Raw genomic sequence first — 25,321 nt, forward strand, 5'->3', positions numbered from 1 at the left:
GAAAACATCTGACTAAATGGAGAAACACATGCCCATTTCCTAAAGCAGTGGGCAAGCTGCTGGGAATTCCTTTGGGGCTTCAGATGAATCCCTGACAAAATGAAGCACTTTTTATACTGGAATACAAACCTATGCGACTATCCAGTGTTCTGTCGGACAATTGCTTCTGGATGGGGTTTGTGAGCCTTTCCAAGTGGTGGTCTTCAGAGCACTGGGAGGCATTCTGAGTTTACCCAGGAGGGAACAGAGGGAGGTGGGAGCATTAGAATCAAGGCTCAGCCCAGCCTAAGATGGCTGTGAGGTGAGTGAGATGAGCTCAGTGGGGAACTGGTGGCTTCTCACTACCTGTGATGCCCAGGTGCAGTTACGCTTTGGTGAGGACTTTCTGTAGGGTGTAAGTCATGGGAGGGAGGGGATGAACCTGTTTGCTCCCACCAAGGCCCTTTGAAAAGCCACTTCACTTTTTCTGGAAAGTGAAAGCCTGCCCCAGAGCTTGCTTCACTTCTTTGTTCCTGAGTGTGTAAATGAAGGGGTTCAACAAAGGAGTTACAACTGTGTTAAAGATATTCATGAGTTTGTTCAGATCCAGGGAGTTCTGGGCCGATGGCTTCACATACAGGAACATGGTGGAACCATACCAGATTGTGACGACACTGAGATGGGCAGAGCAAGTGGAGAATGCCTTTTTCCGGCCATGAGCTGACTGGATTCTCAGGATGGAAGAGATGATGTATATATAGGAGATCAGAGTGACCACACAGGAGGCCACCACAACGATTATGGAGACTAGGAAGGTTGCCATCTCCACGGGCCATGTGTCACTGCAGGAGAGGGCAAGGCAGGAGTCTATATCACAGAGGAAATGATTGATGACATGTGGCCCACAGAACGTCAGCCTGGATGTCAGAAAGGCCAGCAGCGAGATGGACAGAAAGCCTCCCAGCCAGGAGCTGAGCGCCAGCCGAGCAGAGAGGACACTGCTCATGAGGGAGCTGTATCTCAAGGGGTAGCGTATGGCTAAGTAGCGGTCATAGGCCATGACAGACAGGAGAAAACACTCAGTGGAACCTAAAGAGAGAAGAAAGAACAACTGGAGGATGCAGACGTTGAAGGAGATGGTCTGGCTACTCCCCAGCATGACTCCTATGGCTTTGGGAACAACACCTGTAGTGTACCAGATCTCCAGAAAGGAAAGATTACAGAGGAAAAAGTACATTGGTGTATGGAGGTTCTTGGTCATCCACACGAGGGCTATGATGGATGCATTGCCTGTTAGTGTCAGTGAGTATGTCAGTGCAAATACCACTACAAGGCAGACCCGGAAGTGCCACGTGCCTGTGAAGCCAAGAAGGATGAATTCTTCCACACTTGTCCCATTTTCCATGTTCTCCCAGGAGCTGAGGTTCATCTGCAAAGACAGGAAAGTTTCTGTGAGAGTCTGCATGCCTGTGATGGTCCTTCAGATGTCACTAGTAGTGAAATAAAGCCATCATCCCTGTAAAAAGTGTTGTTGCAGAGCACAGAAAAACAGCATCTACCCTAAGTTAGAATTGTCAGGGAAATCCTTTGCTGCAGAAACATGTTTGGACAACTAGATCTGACCATGCCTACACCATCAAATGAACCTGGAGAATTATCAGATCAAGCACAGGCATCTCCTTTAGAACATGTGGAATGCAATCATTTTTGTGAGATGAAAATCCCATTTAGGAAACTATGGATAGCAGGCTGAGGGTCTCCAGCTATGTGAAAAGCTGTTGCAGTGAGGAAGGGAATAACATACTTGCACTCCTTAGGGCAGGAAATAACGAGTTGTGATTTCAGGAAATGAGACTGAGGGATCAGAAAACCATCATGATAATGTGGTACTGGAAGAGATTTTCTCACCTCTTCTAGGTCAGTTTATCACAATGGCTTCTGATTGAGATGGCAGCAGCACAGGCAGCAGGCTAGTATGACACTTATTACTGAAGGACTTGTGGCCTTGTATATTTGCCTTCTTCCGAGTCTCAGCACAGGAAGCTTTTGCAAATACCTTCATTACTTCCACTGACGTCTGCTTCTCAGCATAGCTGCTAGGGTTTAAGATTCATCTTTTTAAAATTTTGCCACTTCAGAGTCAGAGGAATGATTTCTGCTGACCAAGTTGAAAGACCTACAATGAATTACTCTTATCTCAGCTCCTCATCTCACCCTCCTTCTTTCCCAATGTACAGAGAAAAAGCACTAGGGAGATATGGCTCATCTCATCTAATATACACGGCTAAAATCCATCTAGAAGTGTCAGATTGTCCCTGAGGACTAGAGCAGGAGTCTAGCAAGAAGGTCAGATGGGTAAGTCAGACAGCTCAACTTGGGCAGAGGTACCCATGCCTCAGTGGTTGACAGCAAAATCTTCTGAGTTGAATCCCATCCAGGGTACCTCTTCCGAGAAGCCAGTCAAAATGCAAGTTGTAATCTATGCCCTCCTTGCAGACAAGGGAGGATTATTGATCAGTTCTTTAGGGGAGAACCGGTCTCATGCTCAGGTGGGTATCTAAGATAGATGGAGCTGAACCACTATCTGAAGGATCCCTTTATCTCCTTTCCTTCTCTTTAGGAATTTACATATCAGAAATCTCATGTGGGTGAAGAGTAGAGAAATCCCCCTTAACCTGGCTCTCTTTAAATGTGCAAGGCATTGAAAGTCAATGCTAGAGGTCTTGGGCAGGCTTCACTCACCAGCTCAGCTAATGGAAATGATCCAAACAACATCTCTTCATGCACCATCCTCCAGATGAAGCCATGGTCTCTTTGGCTGAGGAAGAACATTGGAAAGAGGTTAATTTATTGGAGAAGCTCTGGGTGCAGTGATGTCAGGAGAAGTGTGGCTGAACAACTCTCACCATGTCAACTCACTTCAAGCTTACCTTGCTTCCTCTCCATCCACCTGGTAGGTATTGACAGCTTGTGGTCCCAGTTTTCTTTCCCCCTCACAGCCACCACTGTCCTTCCACAAAGAGGTGCCCATGTGTCACACACACAGAGTAAAGTCTCTCCAGGTTAGCTCCATATAATAAGAGCATACATCAGAGAGTCGCCAGCATCGTTAGCATAATAACTTCCCCATATTCATCTCATTAACACACTGAAGCTCAAACTGGCCACACTGAGGAGATGGTTTTCTGTTTTCCCTCTAGGTACTACAGGGAATTTGATCTTTTGGGGATTTCATGGAATTATTGCAGATGTGTAATGCTCTCTCTTCACACAGGCCAATTAAAGAACAGCAACACAATTCTCTAAGGTTTGTGTCAGGCTGTGTGTTTGCCTCCTGCCTGTAGCTGTAGCACGTAACATTCTCAGGAACTCAGTGCTGTCTTGTGTAGCTATTGCTGACATGCAGGAGATGTTTGACATAGCTGTGTCTCAAGAGACTGGAAGTGTCAAGTATTTGGTGCTGGATGCTAACATGGTCTTGAAATCTCCAGGGTGGGAGATAACTAAAGGCAGCTATGGACACATGAATATAGAGAGAGTAAGGTAAGGGATTCACTTGCCACATTTCATACCCTCTAACTGCAGTTAAGGCCTAAGTCTTCAGACTTCATTGAAGTGAAGATCTAAGTACAGATCACAGAATCAAAGAATCATGGAATCATAGAATGGTTAGTGTTGGAAGAGACCTTAAAGATCACCTAGTTCCAACCAGCCTGCCATAGGCATGGACACCTTTGACTACACCAGGTTGCTCAAAGCCCCATCCATCCTGGCCTTGAGTGCTTTGAGGGATGGGGCATCCACAGCTTCTCTGGAAATCCTGTTCCAGTGTCTCACCACCCTCAGAGTAATGATTTTCTTCCTAATATCTAATCTAAACCTTTTTCAGTTTAAAACCTTGACCCCCTCATCATATCACTACATGCCCTTGTAAAAGTTCCTTTGCATCTTTCTTGTAGGCCCTCTAAGTACTGGAAGGCTGCTATAAGGTCTCCCTGGAGCCTTCTCTTCTCCAGGCTGAACAATCTCAACTTTCCCAGACTGTCTTCATAGGAGAGGTGCTCCAGTCCTCTGATCATCTTCGTGGCATTCTCTGGACTCACAGGTCCATGTCATTATTATTTTGGGGGCTCCAGAGGTGGACGCAGTACTCCAAGTGGGACCTCATGAGAGTGGAGTAGAGGGGGACAATAACATCCCTCAACCTACTGGCCATATTTCTTTTTATGCAGCCCAGGATGCAGTTGTCTTTCTAGACTGTGAGCGCACATTGCCGACTCATGTTGAGCTCTCGTTCACCAACACCTGCAAATGCTTCTCAGCAGGGCTGCTGTCAACCCATTCTCTGCCCAGCCTGCATTTGTACATGGGATTGCTCTGCCCCATGTGCAGGACCTTCCAACCCAGAGCAACACCTTTCTCCTTTGGAATTGAGGAGTCTCCACAGAGAGAAGGACCACGTTGAGTCTAGGCTTGAATGCAATAGAACTTTAATGAGTCAAAGAGGAAAACAAAGTCACCCCAGGCAGGGACCGCCAGTTCATAGGGGCAGCTGTGAGTCTTAGGTCCTTGGCTGTGGGGAAGATCTTGCATGATGTCTGTCTGCCTGCCCCATAGACAGAGAGGAGACAGACGGTTCCCACCAGGTTGGCCTTGGGGGAACCTTGCTGCTAAGAGAATGTAAAGCAAACAAGGAAAAAGGAAATAAAAGCAAAGTCTCTCAGCTATGCTGAAAGCAACATTGAAAACATCTATCCTCTGCCCAGCACCATGTTCTGAGCTCCTCAGGGTGTCTCCTTGGGAATTTCCCAGCAGCTTTAGCAGGGCTGACATCTGTTGCCACAGTAGCGGCTGGTAATGCAGGAGAAGTCACAGCACCCAGAGGTGATGGGGACTCCATCACAGCTGAGGATGCTGCCAATGGCAGCGGAGGTGGAGGATCCCACAACAGTGTTCTGCGGGAAGGAGCTGAGGATGGGGCCAGGCAGAGTCACCACCACAGGGGAGGGCTCGATGATGACGGTCGAGTTCTGGCACTGCCTGACACAGGGCTCATTGCAGCTGTTGGCCAGCGGGGTGGGGCCACAGGGCCGGCAGGGCAGGCACTGGTTGTAGCAGGACATGTCTCTCAGATGGAGGTGCGCCTGGGAGAAAATCATAGTACAGGCATGGGTGAGAAAGAAGCTTCCTGCTAGGTAGTTAGGAGGAAACTGTGCAGGGAGACACCAGGAGTTCTTTCCCTTGGACCCATGGACTCTACAAAGACTAGCCAGTCTTAGAGAGGTTCTTGCCAAGCCTCTAGAGCAGGAGCCACCTCAGCCAACACCCAGTGTCCCTCCAAGCCACTCTTCCCCATTCAATGTCCCATAAGAAGGAGCACAAGAGTAGGGCAGAGTGGGTATCATCTGAGATGGCCATTGAGGCAAGACTTTATCCTGGAGCAGAAAGAGGAGAAAGCACTTCCCTCACCTGGTCTTCAATGCAGAAGGAGGCAAGAGAAGTGGATGAGAGAGCAAGGAGTTGTACTTGCTTTTATACTGGTCCTACACTTGCCCAGGTCCACAGGCAGCTTTTGTGGAGGTAGTAATCTTCTGAAATGCTCATCTCTAAAGCAAAATGTCCCAGCTAATGACGTAGGCTGTGTTTTGATTTTCTGCAGTGCTACCTTTTAATTTTCTTTTTTCTAGCATCCTCATTCTCTCATGGAATGCTGGGAATACGAGTCCATTGATTTCCAGGGCAGAAATGCGTCAGAGCAGCCAGAAGACACAGACTAAGAGCCAGAGGGGTCCTTTGCAGGCAGATGATGTAAGGCTGGGGCACTCTGGTGGGGTTGCTTGCGTTCTCCTTTTCAGGGAGGAGCTCAGGTGCTTCCAGCCCTGTAATCCTTAGCCCCATCACCCAAGGCACTCATCCAGGAGGACATGTCACATCCTTCTCTCTCCCTCACTGCTGGGATTTGTATCTTTTCCTCCTAATGCTGCCCTCAGGAGAAGGTTATTGCCCTGTTTGGCCTCCTGCCATGCCTGGGAAGTCTCTGGGAGTTCTCAATGTACACTATGGATATGTTTGTGGCTTTATTGTAATCCAAGGTGCTCTGGCCCTTCCCTGACATGGTGGTCCTCCGTGTCTCCTCTCTTGAGCTCACAGCTGCTTCTGTGGATGCATGTATGCTTGTTTGTGTGGACATTTGTGCATGTGGACCGCTGTGAATGCATGTGTGTGCCAGCAATGTTGGTTGCCAGCAAGATGAGCAGTACAGATGTGAAAGCAGTGCTGCCTAAGGGTGCAGGCTGTTCCATGAGTCCCCTGAGTGCTATGCTTTGCCTGAATTTCAGTTGGTTTCTTCCTCTGCACATTATATTAGAGCGCACAGATTTGCTGTTATCTTCCATTATGCCTTCCCATAGTCTCTCTTATTGCTTTATTTTAACTAAGTGTGAATGTTTCAGCAGGCTTTGCAAGAAAAAAAGAATATTAAGAGCATACATTTGTTACTTGTGCCTTTAGGTAAGATAATTTGGAATATCAGTTAAGGTTTTTCCTCCTTTCTGTCCTTCAGCAGGCTCTAAGAGTCTTAGACTGTATAAAAACATAAACTTACACCCAGCCAGAAACTTACTGATGTGGTGCTGAACTGGGCAAGGACTGAGACATTGGACTGAGCAGGTATTGAACTGAAGGGACCAAGGTCCTGATGTCACTGTGCTGTGCCCAGGAAGAACACCAAGGACCTTCATGTCCTACATTGAAATCTGGATCTGAGTGACCAGCAACCGGCCCTGGGGCAAAGGCATATCTGATTAAGTGTTGCACACCTCAGCGCCTGATGATGTTGCCTGACTGGGTCAGGGAAAGACCCTCTTTTCCCCAGGGGCTGCTGGTGGTGGAAGGAAGGACACTGGGAAAGAGGTGGAAACACTGTCTTGGGAGCTGTTCCCCTGAGGAATTGCTCCTCTGGGTGACTTCTGGCTTATTCCTGTCAATGATCTTCCTCCTTTTCCAGACAAGCTTTCCTTGTCCATGGTCATCATATTTGGAGCCTGCTGGTGGGAAATGGGGGCTACAACAGCAGAGAGAATTTCCTTCCCTGTCTGCAGGTGACACCTAAGCCCCCTGATTTACCCCTTCCCTCCCTGTCTCCCTTATAGCCATGAGTCCATTTCTCCGCGCACTCCCTTCACCTCTGCAAACCTCTTGGGCATTGGCTTTGGGCCACAGAGAGGCACCTGGAGGGAGTCTCTCATCCTTTCTTTCCCATCTCTAGAAAGACAGTGGATACTCCATCTAGTCCCAGAGTTCTCCAATTGGTATGCCTGACACCTCCAGGTGCCATGGCTGCTCAGCTGTCCCTGTCTAAGGATGTAGCTGTACAAACTTAGTCTTGCTGGGCACTCTCCAAGAAGGCCTCCACTTTCTCCTTCTCTCTGGACAGAGGGCTTTTAGCCTTTTCCCACCTCTCCTTCTTTTGGTCCTCTCTCCTGCACCCAAGGAAGGGGCAGGTCAGATTCCCAACTGTCAGCAATCCTGCTTCTTACCAAACATGACTGCAAGCACAGGGGCCGTTTCCCAGACAACATCTAGCATGGATGGTGCAGTACTGATAGACAAATCTGGACATTCACTGCAACTTGTCCTCGTGGGACGTCTGAGTCAGACCACAGTTACACTCAAGGTTTCAGTTAGACTCTTGTTCTCATTTTGATCTCACCAATTGACATCACAAGCAAATGGAAGTAATTGCACAGCCACGTACACACAGATACATGAGAAAATATCCATGCACTCAAAGGGTGTACACACCTGTCTACACCTGTTGACACACAGGTATGTGCGGTCACAAGCATGCATGACACAAAGGCACATACATATGCCTCTAGAAACACAGACTTTTGGTCAGATGTGAGCAAACATGAAAAAACATATGTATGCACACCCAGCTACACAAGAACCCTTGTGCCCGCACATACATTCACTCCTCAGGCTTGTCATCATGTAAGTGTTCACATGTGCTTGTATGCATTTTCACACTCACAATTGCACATAGATAATTGCATGCTTGAGTACATAGACACATATGTGCGCACGTCTGCACACACTTGCACACTGACAGCACAGATGCATACTTGCCTACCTGCAAAAACATGCGTGGACACAAACACATGCACAGATATAAACAGAAATGTCCTCGTTCACACACACGCTGGCAGACACTCACTCTCATATGTGCATTGCAAATACCCACACAAATGCAAATACAGAGGCACAAATATGCCCCCAGGTGCAGACAGATGCATATGCACATGAGGAAGCCCAGCCTCTCCCCACACTCTGAGAAGCAGGACTCCACAGGCAGCTCTCTGCCCCTGTGCCCCTGACAACTTCAGGCAAGTCCTCGAAAGCCTACTGCTAAGAAGGCAAATGAGGCGCCAGCCACTGTTGGTGGATTTAGTGACAGCAGAGGGCTTTTGGGCTTTTGTGCATTGGCCAGAAGTAGTTCAACTGATTGTGTTCTCAATTACAGGAAAGAGAGAAGGTGTATTGAGGTCCAAGCAGCGGGGTCTTTTTTTGAAATTTAACCATGTTCACATATTGATTCTGTCCATGAGAGACAAAGTCAAAGCTTAAGACCACCCCTATTGCTGCAGCTCCAGGCATTCTCCACTTTACAAGTCAAAATTATCCTGACGTTTTGCAAGCTCCGGCCCATCCCTGGTGATTGCCGTAAGGCAGTTGTGGAGGTCTGGGACCAGTTCCAGGTTCAATGCAGGGAGAGGTGCTGCCCTGACACGCTCACATGGCAGCAAAGGGTTGTGTGCGGGGGGTGAGCCCCATGGCCTGCAGCTGCAAATGCTGGGGCTGGGCCACCAGAGAGGAAGCTGGCCTGGTGAAGTTGCCTTAAGATAAATACCATCTCTTCAAAAGACAAACTAATATTACTTAAAAGGGGTTTAAAAGAAACAGAGAGTGAGAGATTTTACCAAGGTCTGTAGTGATAGGACTTTAAACTGAAAGAGGGTAGATTTAGATCGTACATAAGTAAGAAATGTTTTTCAATTAGGGTGGTGAGACATTGGAAGAAGTGTTCCCAAAAACTTGTGGATTCCCCATCACCGGAATTGCTCAAGGTCAGGTTGGATAGGGCTTTGAGTAATCTGCACTAGTAATGGATGTCACAAGACTAGATGGTCCTTCAAGGTCCCTTCAAAACCAAACCAAACCATTTTATGATTCTATGATTATGTGATTCCATGATTCTATGAAAGCCCTGGCCAGGCCCACCGCAGGGTGCTGACACTCTGCCTGCTGGAACTACCTTGCCCTAACCAGCTCCACCTGGCCAGGCACCCCAGGGTCCTTCCCCCACTGCCTGTCACTAGCAGTGCCATCAGTATTGGCAAAAGCTAGGCACCAGCATCAACATTGGAATTGGCATCAGGCTTCTCACAAGCTCCTCCATCATTTCCCCCATGGAGGTCTTTTCTGGAGCTCGGGAGGCCATGCCATAATGTCAGGAGTTTGAGCTCAACACAGACTTGAGAAAATGATGTAGAACTGGCTGAAACCTTCAGACTTTCTCCATAGGTTCCAGATCATGAGGCTATTGTAGAGGATTTCCCTCCACACCAAACACAGAGTCTTTGGGTGTGCAGGTGAAGTCCTGGAGACAGAATGAAAGCCTCAAAACCCTTTGCAAAGACACATTTAGGGCCCTGAGAGGAGTATTCTCTGTCCATCTGGTCCCCAGGGAGACGTGTCTGGCTCGAGTAGCTCACTCAGCTGTTCCAAGTCAATGTTCTTGGGCTTTAGAAGCAGAGAGGGAAACCAGGTTTCTGCAACCTCAGATGTCCCTGTCTTTAACTTTAACTGGCAAAGGATCCCTTCTCCAGGCATTATTTGGATGCGCTTCAAACTGGCCAGGCAGCATGCTTGCCTCTGTGGTGGTGTCCTGGAACCCAGGGAAGCACAAGCAGACTGGGATCGTTCATATAGGTATCTGAAGGGATGGATGGAGCATGTCTGTAAAGCAGAGGGCAAGGGCATCTGTGCTGCCTTCTGTGCCTCCCCAGCCTGTATGCCAATGAGGAAAGCTGTTGGGACATATATAGGTGTGCCTTTCTCAGTCATGTCAAGGCCCAGGGACTTGGAACACAGGAGTGGAAACTCAGCAGAAGCATCCCACCTGCTTGCCTTGCTCCTATGCTTCCCTCAGCATCCACCAACCGCTCTTGACAGAAGACACGATTGCTCCTGTGGTTTATTTGTTGGCCAAACTTGCCTAAGGAGGGAAAAATGCCTTTCTTGCCTTGCATCTAGGAATTGTCTGAACCTTAAGCCTGCAATATCAGCCTGTTCAAATACGTGGATCAGCCTTTGGTAGCTTATAGAAAGAGAGATGGAGGATGAAGCCAGAAATAAAGCTCATGAAGTGATAGATAGATGCATTTAGAGTCAGGCAAAGGTGAAATACCTTTCTGTCTTTGCAGATCATGTGCAGTAGGAGTTTGTTCTGCAGTTCCTACCAGAAGCGACCATCCAGGTAGGACACGACAAAACACAATTTTTCTCCAAAAGCCTGAGTCAAGAACAATCGGGTCCTCTGGGGACAGGCACCTTTCAGCTTCTTGATGTACCTTGGACTGTGCTGTAGACAGAGGTTATAGGTCAGGCAGCTGGGAAGGCAGGGGATGGCTGGTGACCAATGGCTGAAGGTGAGTCAGCAGTGTGCCCTTGTGGCAAAGCAGACTTATGGCACTTTTATCTCACCATTTCTGACAGCTCTTCTCTCTTGGGGTTGTTGGTGCAGAGGTTTCCGAGTCACTCTCACACTTGCAGGAGGATCGGTCTCAGCATGCACCTTTGGTATCTCGTCCTCACTGCCTTCCTGAGGCAACCACTGGGTAAGCATTGGCTTTGTCTGGAGGCACGATTCCTCTCCTTCCTAGGAGACCCGCATCCCCTCAACAGTTCTCTACAGGGAGCTGCTCTTGAATTATGGTCAAATATTGGGAAACATCAGGTCAGATGGGTTTTTCTGCACCTGCTTTCTCAAGATACTGCTGCTACTGATACAAAAGAAAAGATGAGACTGAGAAGAAACAGCTCCTCTCCTGACCATCATAGACCCCTTGCCTTCCTATTTTCTTGCCAGTTGCCCACCTCTCTCTGTCTCTTTCAATCTTTCTGGGCCCAGCGTTTCACCTGGCAACCCAAAAGCACAGGACTTTTGCAAGTTGATGCAGGAACATGAAAGCACTCTCATCCCACTCATTCTTAGGGTGTCCCAGTCTCTCTCCTGGCTGGCACAAGTCACGCAGCATGCCCTGACTAGCCATTCCTCCTGCAAGTCCACAATGCCTGAGCTTCCTTTTCCCTACCTTCCTTGACCTCGGAGACCTCTGAGAAGACAGGGAATGGGGAGCAGGATGAAACATCTTTGCAGGTGTTCCCATGGTCTCTCACCCTGCTGGAGATATTCTGGATCTAGCAGAGGAGAGCCAGCCTCCACAAGTTCTTCCCTGGAGACTCCGGGCAGCAAGAGCGTGGGGATGGAAGACCTGACTGTCTCTGGGGGTATCCCTTTGGGAGTTAATTGACACTATTATGCTGTGGGATCCATGCTGACCTGAGGTCTCAGACTTCTTGCCCAGAGACACTCACCATATTGCTGTTCCCATCCATGGGGCTCTTGCTGCAGCGCAAAGCATAGGAAATCTTCTCCTCTGACGCTTTGCATGCCCTCTTGTTTTGCATCTTGGAGCCTTTCCACGCAGTTGCTGACCCTTGCTTTCTTCCAGGTACCATGAGGCAGACCATCGTCACTCACCAAGAAGGACAAGTCAATGTGGAGGAGAAAGGCATCTTCCAGTCCACCTGCACCTAGCAGACCGCTAATTTTTATGGTTTGTTTTGGTACCAACAAAGGAAAGGCCAAGCCCCACATCTTGTTTCATATCAGGCAGCAGCTGGCCCCAAGCACAGTGGCCAACTTACCACGTTGCTGAACACCACGGGGAAACACAGCCTCCTGCAGCTGGAGGAAGTTGAGTTCTCTGACAGTGCTTTGTACCTCTGTGCTGTGCGTGACACCCCAGTGCAGGGAGCTTCCTTGTCTGTGCAAGAACCCAGGGGAGGGAGGGAATGTGTCTGTGCAGGACTGAGCTTCATGAAAAGGGCCCTCAACACTGTTTCCTCAGTACATCCAGAGCTCTGCTGCCCAAGACCTTCTTTGCAGAAGAGGCCAATGTCAGTGGTGTGAGAAGAAGGAGAAGGTGATGAAAGAGTCTCAGGTTCTCTTATTTTCACCTTGGGTTATATGGTTATTATACCTAACAGCTCTGGTGAGGTGACAGGCAATGCAGGAGTCTGGGACTGCTTGTATAATAGTTCCTTGCTGCAACTCTTTACTTTCTCTTTTTTCCTGCTACATATTGATTTATCAGGGTTTCCTGTAGGACTGTCTCTTAGAGTATCTGCTCTGGGATGTATCCCTTAGAGGCTGGAGTTCAAAGAAAGATGAGAAACCTAAATAACATGCCACAGGGCAATGCCCCTTCCTGGAACTACAAGATTACAACAAATTTGCCAAATACTCAGAACTACCCTTGCATCCTCCAGTTGCTGCATGTCTGTGTGCTGGGTTCTGGAAGCCTTTTCTCCCCAGTGCATTTTGCTGGTCCTTGGAGCTCTTCTCATGCCCAACTTCATGATCTTCCCTTAGCACCACCTTATTTTTTTCTGCAGTGGTCCCAGGCTGTACAGCTCTATGCAACATCTCAGTGGGGGAGCAAACCACCAGGCAGAGGTGGACAACAGGCCTTGCCAGGAGAAGAGCTGGCCTTGGGGAAAGGCACTTCATGCCTGGGAGAATGCCAGGCACCACGGTGCAGCCATGGGGAATTGGGCACTAGCTACTGTCCTTGGGATGCCCTGCTGGGGGTGTTTGAGAGGCACTGGTGCCCTAGTGTGTCCCATGGCCAGGTTTATTTCAGCCTGTGAGTCCCCTTAGCCCTGCACATCTGTGTAACTGCTGGGCTGTAAAGGGAACTCTTAGGGAGTAGAAGGTGAAGAGGTGACCTGCCCTTGCTACCACTGCTCTTGGGTGTAGGCCATGCCCCATCATTCTGAAGACAGGTGGGCTGTTTTGAAGGCTTTTTGTCACTTTACCCTGACTCCTGCATCCATTGGGGACCATCTTCTGACAACTTCTTTTCCCTTCTGCACAGACATGTGAGCTGCAGACCTCTCAGAGCCCCAAGCAGCACCAGCTTCCTCTCTAAGGAAAAGCAGCGGTGAGCCTCCCTGTTGCAGGATGTGCTCTGAGGCCAAAGGATCGTATATGAGCAGAGATGCTGGAATACAGGGCCTGATACCCACTGGCTGTGGAAAAGATATCTTCCTCAGCTCAAGAAACGGTAACTGGAAAGGACCCATTGCCCTGTAGCCCACCCTCCCCTTCCTCTTCTGCTTGTGCCCCCACCTTATTCCCCGCCACCCAAGGCAATGCCTTTCTTCCTTGGCAATACAAGATAATATCCATCAAGAAAAGAATTACGTGTAGGCAGAGGCTTGGATGCAGAAAACTTTAATGACTCTGAAGAGGGATACAAGTTCACTTTCAGAGGATGCCAGTGCAGGTAGATCACAAGCAGCTGCCACCATTGCCCATGGCAGAGACCACACAGGGCATCCATCTGCCTGTACCACAGAAGAGGGTCCAGCAGATGTCTCAGGTTGGCTCTGGGGTTCTTACAACACAGAACACCAGAAGACAAGAAAGAGAAGGGAGAGAGAGTAAGACAGGGAAGTTAGACTTTGGCAATGATTTGAGAGGTCCCAAGCTGCCCTCCCTTGGAAGGGCAGTACTGAATTCTCAACCTCTCTGAAATCAATGGCCAGAAGCTCTATCCTCAATCCAGCATCAGCTTCTGGGTTCTGGGAGGTCCTTGTCCAGGCTGTCACCAGTGGATTTAGCAGGGGAGGCACCTTCTGCCATAGTAGCGGCTGGAAATGCCAGAGAGGTCACAGCACCCGGAGGTGATAGGCACCCCATCACGGCTGAGGATACTGCCAACAGCAGCAGAGGTGGAGGATCCCACAACAGTGTTCTGTGGGAAGGAGCTGAGGATGGGGCCGGGCAGGGTCACCACCACGGGGGAGGGCTGGATGACGACAGTGGAGTCCTGGCACTGCCTGACACAGGGCTCATTGCAGCTGTTGGCCAGTGGGGTGGGGCCACAGGGCCGGCAGGGCAGGCACTGGTTGTAGCAGGACATGTCTCAAGGGTGGATGTGTACCTGGGAGAGAGGTCAGGGGGGAGTTAGAGGTATATGTGAGGAGCAGTCCACCACAAGTGTGTCACTGTGCCATAAGCATTTCAAAAGCACCTGCAGAGCCAGGAGGTAGAAAGCGTGCAGTGAGGCAGAAGGAAATTCTTGGCCTCAACCATGCAATTTAATGTAAAGTTTTGGAAGGCCTAACAAGGTTGCTACTTATCTCTTCAGTGAAGAGCTTTCTCAGGCAAGTTCCAGATACTCTCCAAGTCAGACTTTCACCCATTTTTCCCCCTCTCAAGCAGCACCAAGACCCAGCACAGGATGGAGGGTCACACATCTGCATGAACACAAAAAGGACATGAGGAAAGGGATTCAGACTCACCTGGTTCCCAAGGAGAAGGATGACAGAGAAGTAGATGAGAGAGTGAGGAGTTGGGCTGGCTTTTATTGTGGCCCTGACCTGCCCCGGGCCCAGAGGTAGCTTCTACAGAAGTGGCAGTTTTCTAAGCTGCTTATGATGAACAGAAAACATCCCAGCTAATTACATGGGCTGGGTGGTTGTTTTCCCCGATGCCGACGTTTCATTTCCTGGCTTATGCCATACCCATTCCCTTACTGATGCGTATTCTGAGTGCTGGGATTGAAAGGCCTCAGGATTTCCAGGGCAGGAATGTGTCAGTGCCTGCTGAAGCCTCAGCTCAAGTGCCGAATGGGTGCAGTGCAGGCAAGTGATGTTGGCCTGGGGCACACTGGTGGGGTGGTCTGTGGCTGCATTGACAGGAAGGGGCCAAACTACTCCCAACCCTGCAATCCTTGGTTGGTCTCCCAAGGACTTCCCTGTGTGAGGATGTGCCTTGTCTTTCTCTCCCTCCCATCTCACTCCAGTGGTCACTTGTAGGGTGCAGGTGGGCTGCACTGCCGGGTTTCATCAACTCTTTAAATCTTTCACTGAGGAAACTAAGCAGCCTTCCCCAAGCTATGGGTATTGAGGGCTGCAAAGGTTATTTCCCCCATGATTTCAACACTGCTGAAAATCAAAGTTGTGTGGGTCCTCTACTACCACCAGGTTATTATGGGTGGACATATTGAAGAGAAAACTCTTTTCTTGGCATAGCACACAGATAACCAGGGGAAGGCTTATGCTTTGCAAAACACCTGAGTGTTACCATTGTCTACAAGATGTAAAAATTTTGAGGGAGGCCTGCAGTTTGCTTAAATATTCCCTGAACTTATCCTCTTCCACCCAGGATACACCTCCCTGGCTCTTAACTTCCCCCTTGGTTTCAGGGACCTAGGATTCCTAAAGACTGATCTTTCTCATGAAGACTGAGGCAAAGAAGACATTCAGCACCTTAGTCTTTCCATGTCCTGTGTTGCCAGGCTGTGCAGCATCAGAGAAGGTCCACTCATTCATCAGGGGGACTATGTTTCTCCTAGCCTTCCTTTTGTCACCTGTGTCCTTAGAGAAGCCCTTCTTGTTGCCATTGACATCTGTTGCCAGAGTCAGTTCCAGTTGGGCTTTGGCTTTCCTAACCCCATCCCTGCATATGCATGGGATGGCCATGGACCCTGTATGGGGAATGGCATGCTTGGACATGTGTCTCTCTAATCCTCCTAGGCTACCCATCCTTGCTTCCACCTTCTGCATGCTTCTTTCTTGTGTTTTGATTTGGCCAGGAGTTCCATGTTCATTCATGCAGGCCTCCTGGCATGCCTTCCTAACTTTTTGCTCATTGGGACAGTCTGCTCTTGAGTTGGAGGAGGTGATACTGGAATATTAACCAGCTTTCTGGGGCCCCTTTTCTGCCTCCAGGGCCACATCACTGAGGACTCTTTTGAGCATCTCTTTAAAGAGACCAAAGTCTGATCTCCTGAAGTCCAGGGTTTTGATCTTGCTATTTACCCTTCTTGTTGTCCTCAGGATCTTGAAGTCTACCATTTCATGGTCACTGCAGCCCAGGCTGCATTTGGTCTTCATATGCACAACAAGACTTGCGTTCTTGGTGCCTATGAGATCCAGCAGAACCGCTGTCCTCATTGGATCCTCTATCACTTGGGTGATGAAGTTGTCATGCATACATTCAAGGAACATCCTGGCTTGTTTATGTCCTCCTGTGTTGTCCATCCAGCAGATATCACAGTGGTTGGACCGCTTAAGCACTGTTTTCTTGAACTTGTGATCCGTTCTTGGCACATCACCCCAGGCCATTTGCTCATCAGCTGTGTCCATGACTCCCTCAAAGGGCTGCAGGTTACTCTGTCCCTCCCCTGTCATTCCTAGTTTAAAGCCCTCCTTACCAGGTCAGCCACCCTATTGGCAAAGGCAACTCTGCCCCACTTGGTGAGGTGGATCCCAGCTCTCCTGAGCAGTTGCTGCTCTGCAAACAGGGCCCCATACTCGTAGAACCCAAAACCCTGTCACCAACTCCAGTTCCACAGACAATTATTGACCTGCATTATCAGTGCCCTCCTCCTTACACCCTTTCCTCTCACCAGCAGGATAGAGGAAAACACCACCTGGGCCCCCATGCCCTTGAATACTTCCCACAGAGCTCTTTAATCACTTTTTATATTGTCTCGATTTCCCTTAGCAGTATCATTTGTGACCACAAGGAAGGTTAGCAAGGTGTTAGTAGTAGAGCTGAATGAGCTTTGGCAGTCTCTTCACAACTTCCTGCATTCCTGCCCCCGGCAGGCAGCAAACCTCTCTAGATGATAGTCCAGGTTGGCAGATCAGTGCTTCTGACCCCTGCAGGAAAGAGTCAACCATAAGGATCACTTGCTGCTTCTTCCTGCTGGTCGTGCATGGTTGAAGGTCAGGTGGACCAGATCCTAGGCTTCAAGGCAAATCTGGCTCCTCTTTAACTTTGAGGATGGTGAACCTTTTTTGTAGTTTTAAGTCTTCAGATGGGGCAGGAGTCTTCCATGCGGTGCCAGAAGTCAACAGCTTCCATCCCGAGATTGTTCCCTGGGAATCTTCTTTTGAAGTCCTGGGAATCCATAAGTGATGGCCAGTTTTTAAGAACCACTTTTTAAAAACACAGGAGCAGACAATTCCATTGTGTCTCAAGTTAAGCTAGTGGGGCAGAAGACCAGCTTGACTGAGCAGGGAACTCTTGGAAAACGCTGGCCAAATACTTGTTGAAGATGGTCACCTGACTAATAGAGATGAAGAAAAAGTGGAGGCATTCACTGTTTTTTTTGCCTCAATCTTTAATAATACTGATAGACCTTGGGCTGCCCAGTCCACTGAGTTGGAGGACCATGAGTGCAGGAACAGTGACTTTCCATTTGTGGACACTGAATTTCTAAGGGATCGGTTGTACGAGCTGACTGTTCATACGTCCATGGGGACAGACAGGATTCATGTCAGAGTACTGAAGGAGCTAGCAGATGTAAGAGCAGGACGACTCTGAGTTACCTACCAAAGGTCTTGGGTGTCTGGGGAGGTCCCTGCTGGTGGGAAGCCATACAATGTTATTCAAATTTACAAATAGAGCGTGAAGGAAGATCCAGGAACATATAGACCTGTTAGTTTAACCTCAGTCCATGGAAAACATTATGGAGAAGGTCATACTGGGTGCTATTGAAAGGCATTTAAAAAACAATCCAATCATCAGGCACCGTCAACATAGGACACAAAGCGAAAGTCCTGTCAAATTAGATATCCTTCTATGATAAGGTCACCCACCTAGTGGATGAAGATAAAGTGGTGGATGGAGTTTTTCTGGATTTTACTAAGGCTTTTAATAGTGTCCCTCACAATACCCTTCTGGAGAAGTTGTCCAACTGTGGGATGAGCAGGAATATGGTGTGCTGGGTGAAAAACTGACTGAAAGGCAGGGCTCAAAGGGTTGTAGTGAATGGGGCTACATCTGCCTGATGACCAGTCAGCACTGGTGCTCCTCAGGGTTCAATTCTGGGGCAGGTTCTGTTCAATATTTTGATCAGTGATCTGGGTGTAGGAGTTGAGTGTGCCATGAGCAATTTTGCTGATGATACCAAACTGGGAGGTGTTGATGCGTCTCTGGAGGGAAAAAAGGCCTTGCAGAGGGATATCTAGATAAATTGGAGCATTGGGCGATCATTAATGGCATGAAATTTAACAAGTCCAAATGACAGATTCTGCATCTGGGATGGAGTAACACCAGACACAGGTATAAATTTGGAGAGGAGTGGCTGGAGCTGCCCTGCAGAAAGGGATCTGGGGGTGCTGGTTGTCAGCAGGCTCAACAGGAGTCAGCAGTGTGCCCTGGCAGCCAGAGGGCAAACCACAGCCTGGGATGCATTAACACAGTCCAACCAGCCGGTCAAGAGAGGGATTATCCCGCCGTATCAAGTGTTGGGGCGGCCTCCCCTTGAGTACCGTGTGTAGTTCTGGGCCCCACAAGTTAAGAAGGAAGTGAAGGTGCTTGAATGCATCCAGAGGAGGACAACAAAGCCTGTGAAAAGGCTGGAAGGAATGTCCCATGAGGAGTGGCTAAGGACTTTGAGCTTGTCTAGTTTGGAGAAAAGGAGTCTGAGAGGTGACGTCATGGCTCTCTATAGCTTCCTGAGGAGGGGAAGTGGAGAGGGAAGTGCTGATGTCTTCTCCCTGGGATCCAGTGGCAGGACACATGACAATGGTTCAAAGCTGCATCAGGAGAGGTTCAAACTTGACATTAAGAAACGTTTCTTTACCAAGAGGGTAGTCAGACACTGGAACAGGCTTCCTAGAGAGGTGGTCGATGCCTGTCGATGTTTAAGAGGCATTTTTGGACAATGCCCTTTATAACATGCTTTAACTTTTCTAACTTGCAACTGCTTGATGACTGACGAATGCCCACTGCTTGCCTTGCATTTGTTATGCCTGAGAATATTCTGTGGTCTTACAGTTGCTGCCAACTGCTGCTTAAGGAAGTGCTCTGGAAAGATCCTTTTACCAAATTTGTGGAGGACTTAAGTTTTGCTCTTCTGCTCATTCACAGAGCTTTTGGTGAAGCAGGGATGGACAGGGATGGACAAAAAAAGGCATCTGGTCCATACAAATTAGGACAAGCAACTATGGGGACTATAACTACCTGGGGAAGACATGAGGGATGATACAGTCCTCTCTTTGGATGCTGAAATGAGGGACATTCTCCAGACACCAGGTTTGCTGGCCTATGAGAAAGCTTAGGTGTATACAAACGCTCTGCAAAAGTACTTCTCCCACAAGAAGCAGAGCAATCAGAAAAGGCAGACAATAACTCCTGCTTTTCCAGAGGAAAACCAGACAGAGGTGGATAAGCCCCTGGAGACTCCTGAGGACTCCAGCCCTGTTGTTCAGGAAGTGCCTGATAATATGCATCCACGGTATTGGAAGAATGCGCAAGTGCTCCTAGGTGAACTAGGGCAGCACAAGCATATCTCTTCTTGGGAAAACCAGGGAAGTGTTGTGTACAAAAGAGATGTCATTAAGGGGTCCCACCTGCTTGATTTAGTCCGAGGTGTCCTTCAGACTTGTGTCCCATCTGAGAAGACCTGAAGACTAGGATGTGTTTAGGAAAGCCATGGCTGCGGTGAATGTCCCCTCTGGCATCATGGATCATACAACAACCACGGTCTCTGGGAAAACTAAAAGTGACTGAAGATGTCCAAGAAGCATCCCAGACATCTTGTAATATGAGGATGATACCTAAAAATCAGTGGTGCATGCTGTAAAGTTTACTGTTGAAATAAAAATATTCATGAAACCATGGAATCACAGGATGGCTTTACTAGGAAAGGACCTTTAAAAGGCCATCTAGTCCAACTCCCCCTGCCACGGAGGTTTTATATTCATAAAATCTTGAAACTTTGCTGTCTGTTGTGTCCATTCAAAAAACATGTTGGGTTGCGTTGGGTTGGGTTGAGATTAAAAAGCACACACTCAGCCGTGCAGTTGGGTTGTAAGCTTTATTTATGGAACACAGTTATGAAAATTACTGCAAGAAATGCTGGTCTGGGTCTTCTGAAAATTATTTTGAGTAGGTGTGGCCATGAGGAGAGCTCCATCTTCATATTTTACAAAATGCATCAGTATGTGATCATTTTCTACTGGATTGTGAGAATACAAATTTGAAAACTGTTTGGAAGGTAATCCCTTGTTATGGTGATGTAGGAAAAGACGCAGTGGTATCCACAGGCCATGAGGGGGAGATGCTGCAGTTGCTTCCTCTGGAAAGCACTTTCTGTAGCATTGTGATTTTCAAAGGCCACGATGCTTTCAGGAAAGAGAGCACTCTTTGACTGGGGGGTAACCACATGAGTCAAAAAACTCTGTGTGGTTCTGATGTGCCAAGAAAATTGCTAGCCAGTGCTCTCTGGGCTGGTTATGAGGGTGTGTGGTCACCACCACGCTCACTGGTCTTGGGGGAACATGGGCCCTATGGAGCTAGTTCCTCGGCTAAGCACCCAGAAATGTTTCCCTGGTGTAGGGCTCTGCTAAGAAAAAACAAGAGAGCTGGTCCATCTCAGACTGCGATCTCATCCCTGTGTTACCACTGGACTCAGCACTGACTCCTACAGAAGAGGGAGAGGTGGGGAGAGGTGTCCCCAGTCCTAACCCCATGCAGGAATCACTCTGTCCTCTGCCCTGGTCCTGTGCTGCTGTCGGTGTGTGGCATTTGTGTGAGGGCAAACTCCCACAGCACATGGGCACAGAGCCTGCAGTTGTGGGATGCCCTTGGCCTGAGTGTGAGGAGCAGCAGTGCTGCATGGAGCACAAGGTTCACTTCAGCCCCAGGGTTCTGGGAATGCTGAAGGAGGTTGGTGCCTGGGGAAAGGCACCCCAGCGTGTAGCCTGTGTTTGGGCTGGTGCGTGCCCTATGCCGTTCAGAGACAGCTCATGGATCCTGCTGAGGGTTGAATGAAATCCCACTGTCGCTGCCATGTCTCCATGAAGCTGGAATATCTCCTCTCACACAGCACCTTTCTGGACTAGACTGGGGTTGTGGCACTTGTGGGGCTGCAGAGTTCCTGCGCCTCAGGAAAGCTCTGCTTGAGGAAGACAAGGCAGCCAGTCACTGTCCTAGGCCTGCCTTCAGCCAAGGGGTGCTGGGTTCACTGGGACAGGGGACTCCAGTGAGTGGCCTGCTGTAGCTGATACCAATAGTAACTTGTGAACACCTCAGCCCTACATATCTGGGCAACAGATGGGCCATGACAGACGTTGGAGAGTGATAGAATTGCATGGGGAATCTGTCCCTGCTACTCATGCATGGCATACTGACCATGTCCCCTAGATCAGGTGATGGAAGGAAGGGGCAGGTGGAGTAGGCAATGTGGGCCATCCCCAAGGCTATTCACCCATTCCCAGTTCCTGCCATCCTTTGGGAACATGGTCTTCTGAGCCTCCTTGCCCAGCACAGCTCCACCCAAAGCAAGAGGAGCATTCTTTCCCAAGAGCTTGTGGGACTGCAGACTTCCCAGGCCTCCTACATGCCCACAGTTCCTCTCTCGAGGACAAGAGTTGTCATGATTCCATTTCACATGACATGGTCCATGGTCAAGGGGCTATTTCTGAGCAGAGCTGCAGCAAGGCAAGGACTGATGGCCGTTGGCTGTGGAGTAACCAGGGATGTCTTCCTCAACTTCAAGAGGCAGTGCCTGAAAGAGGACTCGCTGCAGTGTGTCCCACCCTCCAATGCCTCTAGGAGTGATGAAAGGTTCCCCTGTGCCCCCACCTAATTCCTCCTGGAAAGCAATGGCTTTCTCCTTCCACAGTCAGTGTGCAGATGGAAAGACCATGCAAAGGGCACAGGCAGGGTTGCAGCAGTTGTTTAATGAGTCTAAAGAATGAGAATGAGTCTAAAGAATGTGATCATTCCAAGTGGAGGCCCCCAGCGTGGGGAGCAGAAGGAGCAGACAAGAATGTGTTCCCCATTTCCTGTGGCAGAGTTCCCACAGGGCATCTGTTGACCTGCCCATCAAAGGGAGACAGGCTAGAAGGTTCCTCCAGGCCGGTTTCTGAGGTCTACACAACAAGGCTTTAAGGGAAGCACAAGACATCAAAGAAAAGATAGAAAAAGGGTGAGAGGAAGACTGGAAAGGTAAATATTGTCTGTGTTTTCAGAGACACCAGGTTGGCGTCTTCACATCTGTACTTGCAGGGAGAGTCAGAGATGGTCAGCTGCTCTTAAAAAAAATGGCATGAAGTCTGATCCTCTGTCCAGCACCATGTTCTGAGTTCTGAGGGGTCCTTACGGGGAGCCGTTGTCAGCATGTTTAGCAGGGGGGGCATCTGCTGCCACAGTAGCGGCTGGAAATGCAGGAAAGGTCACAGCAGCTAGAGGTGATGGGCACTCCATCACAGCTGAGGATGCTGCCAACAGCAGCAGAGGTGGAGGATCCCACAACAGTGTTCTGTGGGAAGGAGCTGAGGATGGGGCCGGGCAGGGTCACCACCACGGGGGAGGGCTCAATGACGACGGTGGAGTTCTGGCACTGCCTGACACAGGGCTCATTGCAGCTGTTGGCCAGTGGGGTGGGGCCACAGGGCCGGCAGGGTTGGCAGGGCTGGCACTGGTCGTAGCAGGACATGTCTTGGGTTCAGAGGTGCGCCTGCGAGACAACCAAGTGAGGAAGCAAAACAATGGGATGTATGAGGAACAGCCTGTCACAGCACCATGAGAGAGAGAAAGAACATGCAGGGCTGGGAGACGGAGGCTGTGCCAAGAATGTGAGGACTTCTTGGCCTCATTCTGACAGGGCCCAAAAAGAGCCACCAGCTCCTACACAGCTACTGCCTGGCGCCTGAGTCCAGAAGCCACCTCAGCACAGTCCCAGCCTCCCTCCATGTCTAACCTTCTCCCTGCTTCCCCCTCCCATGACAAGCAGCTCCATGAGCTTGTATAGAACAAAGTCAGTATCAGCTGAGTGGTCAGCTGAAGTGAGACCCCCTTTTAGAGATAGTGGAAAAGAAGGTTCTTCAGACTCACCTGACTCCCAAGGAGAAGGAGGCAAGAGAAGTGGATGAGAGAGTGAGGAGCTGGGCTGGCTTTTATCATGCACCTTAACTGCCCCGGGCTGCCAGAGGCATCCCTTGCAGAGGTGATTCTTTGCTGACAAGTTCATCTTGAATGCAAAACATCCCGAGCAATGCTATGAGCTATGTTTTGGCTTCCTGGATTGCTGTCTTTCCATGTCCTGCTTTATGCCAGGCACACTCCCCAGTGGAGGCATCTTTTGCACGACAGGATGAGAGGCCCAAGCATTTCCAGTGCAAAACACATCAGTGTGGGCAGAGTACTCATTTTACATGCTGCAAGATTCAAGTAAAGGTCACTTGAGTCAGAGTAAACAGCTAGCGTAGACTGCACACACACAAATCTAGACCTCTAGGCATCTAGAGTTAATGGAAAAGACTCAAGATGTGCAATGAGAGGCTGTCTACACTGTCCAGGGCAACTACAGAGGTGTTGGACTTTAAAGAAACATCTTGTGCAAGTCCTTCTTCCAAGTGTTCAGAATGGCTGAAGGAAGACTGATCTGCACTTGGTGGGAGCCGGACATGCAGCTGAGAGTAACATACCCAGCTTGATTCCATTCGCCCACAGAAAAGCCCTTTCCCTGCTATACATCTGTCCCAAAGTACCATGGACACAGAAATGGGTTTTAGCCATAGGATGGAGGTGCATGTAGGCTCTGGTAGGGCAGCCTGTGGGTTCTCTTCAAATCACATGATGAAGCAAACCACACACATGTGACCAGGTAGGAAGGCCCTACTGTGAGCTTATGCTAGCTGAGGATTTCAGAGGCCACCATTGGTCAATTGCAGGATTAGTGTCTCCAGAATAATTATTCATCCCATTTACCATGGACATCTGCTCTGTGATGGCATAAGTCCCATGTGTGAGCTGCTGTCTCTTCACTGACTGTGGGAAGAGTCTGTAGAGTCTGTTAAAGCAGGTCCAAAGGAGGGCCATAAGAAATCGTAGAAGGATTGGAACACCTCTCCTGTAAAGAAAGGCTGAGAGAGGTGGGGCTGTTCAGCCTGGAGAGAAGAATGGTCCAGGGAGACCTTCTTGAGGGCTTTCAAAGGGGGCTTATAAGAAAGAGAGAGAAAGAAGTTGTGCCACGGCCTGTAATGAAAGGACAAGGGTCAACGGCTTAAAACCAAAAGAGGGTAGATTTAGATTAGATATAGGTAAGAATTTTTTTATGGTGAGGGTGGTGAGACACTGGAAGAAGTTGCCCAGAGATGTTGTGAAAGCCCAGTCATTGAAAGTATTCAAGGTCATGCTGGATGCATCTCTGAGAAACCTGATCTAGTGACAGATGTCCCTGTGCACGGCAGGGGGATGGGACTAGATGGTCTTTCATGGTCCCTTCCAACCCAAACCATTCTATGATACTATGATTCTATGAATTACGCTGGTAACAAAGATGACTCTGTGAGGTCCTTCTCGCCAGGACAGTGAGTTTGGGCTGAGAGAGTCTCTACACGAAGATGTCTTTGGAATCTGAGTTGGTCCCACAGGGCTGGAAGGATATACCCCATGAAAAGATCTTGATCCATGTCACTCACAACCCTTAAATTACCTATATTTACTAAGACTGAGATGCAAAGCATGGCACTGGAATCAGAAGAGAATCCTTCTGGCTTGAGAGCTCATTTGGGCAGCATGCATGGCAGGATGCAGCAGCACTCATTAGGTTTGTCTTCTGTCCACAGAGGACCCTCTTGGAAGAGTGAGGTCAAGTGGTAAGAACTAGAATGTGTTTGGCAATGTGAAGTAAGACTGTCTTTGCAAATGCCTGCTTAACTGGGAAGAAGGAGTTTGAAGTAGGTATGGAGTGGGAGGTCTAGCACAGACTGAAGAGCAGTGATGTCACAAGGTGCGTAGGGGATACTGGCAGGGGAGGCTCTCAGTACCCAGAGGTGGTGGGCACTCCATCACAGCTGAGGGTACTGCCAACAGCAGCGGAGGTAGAAGATACTACAACAGTGTTCTGTGGGAAGGAGCTGAGGATGGGGCCGGGCAGGGTCACCTCCACAGCAGGGGGCTCAAGGACAATGGTGGAGTTCTGGCACTGCCTGACAGAGGGCTCGTTGCAGCTGTTGG

At 49.1% G+C, this 25,321-nt stretch overlaps 4 protein-coding genes across 4 annotated transcripts; all 4 read right to left on the reverse strand.

Moving 5' to 3' along the window:
• Positions 1-457: 457 nt before the first annotated feature.
• On the reverse strand, positions 458-2,811 carry LOC141732776 (olfactory receptor 6F1-like). The gene is made up of 2 exons (XM_074562145.1): positions 2,722-2,811; positions 458-1,408 (listed from the first exon to the last, which is right to left on the reverse strand). The coding sequence occupies exons 1-2, from the start codon at positions 2,809-2,811 to the stop codon at positions 458-460; spliced, it is 1,041 nt and encodes a 346-aa protein (XP_074418246.1).
• A 1,985-nt stretch (positions 2,812-4,796) lies between these two features.
• On the reverse strand, positions 4,797-5,583 carry LOC141732557 (feather keratin Cos2-3-like). Its single transcript, XM_074561724.1, is given in 3 exon segments — positions 4,797-5,134; positions 5,461-5,539; positions 5,542-5,583. Coding segments are annotated over 3 exon segments (459 nt in total).
• Positions 5,584-13,949: 8,366 nt separating this feature from the next.
• Positions 13,950-23,267, reverse strand: LOC141732560 (feather keratin Cos2-3-like). Its single transcript, XM_074561727.1, has 2 exons — positions 23,195-23,267; positions 13,950-14,257 (listed from the first exon to the last, which is right to left on the reverse strand). Exon 2 carries the CDS (start codon positions 14,253-14,255, stop codon positions 13,950-13,952), a length of 306 nt encoding a protein of 101 aa, XP_074417828.1. The 5' UTR covers positions 14,256-14,257; positions 23,195-23,267.
• Positions 22,482-22,796, reverse strand: LOC141732559 (feather keratin Cos1-1/Cos1-3/Cos2-1-like). Its single transcript, XM_074561726.1, has one exon. The coding sequence runs from the start codon at positions 22,794-22,796 to the stop codon at positions 22,482-22,484; it is 315 nt and encodes a 104-aa protein (XP_074417827.1).
• Positions 23,268-25,321: the final 2,054 nt, after the last annotated feature.

The sequence above is a fragment of the Larus michahellis genome, chromosome 18, assembly GCF_964199755.1.
Source record: "Larus michahellis chromosome 18, bLarMic1.1, whole genome shotgun sequence".
In the NCBI taxonomy this organism is placed as follows: domain Eukaryota; kingdom Metazoa; phylum Chordata; class Aves; order Charadriiformes; family Laridae; genus Larus; species Larus michahellis.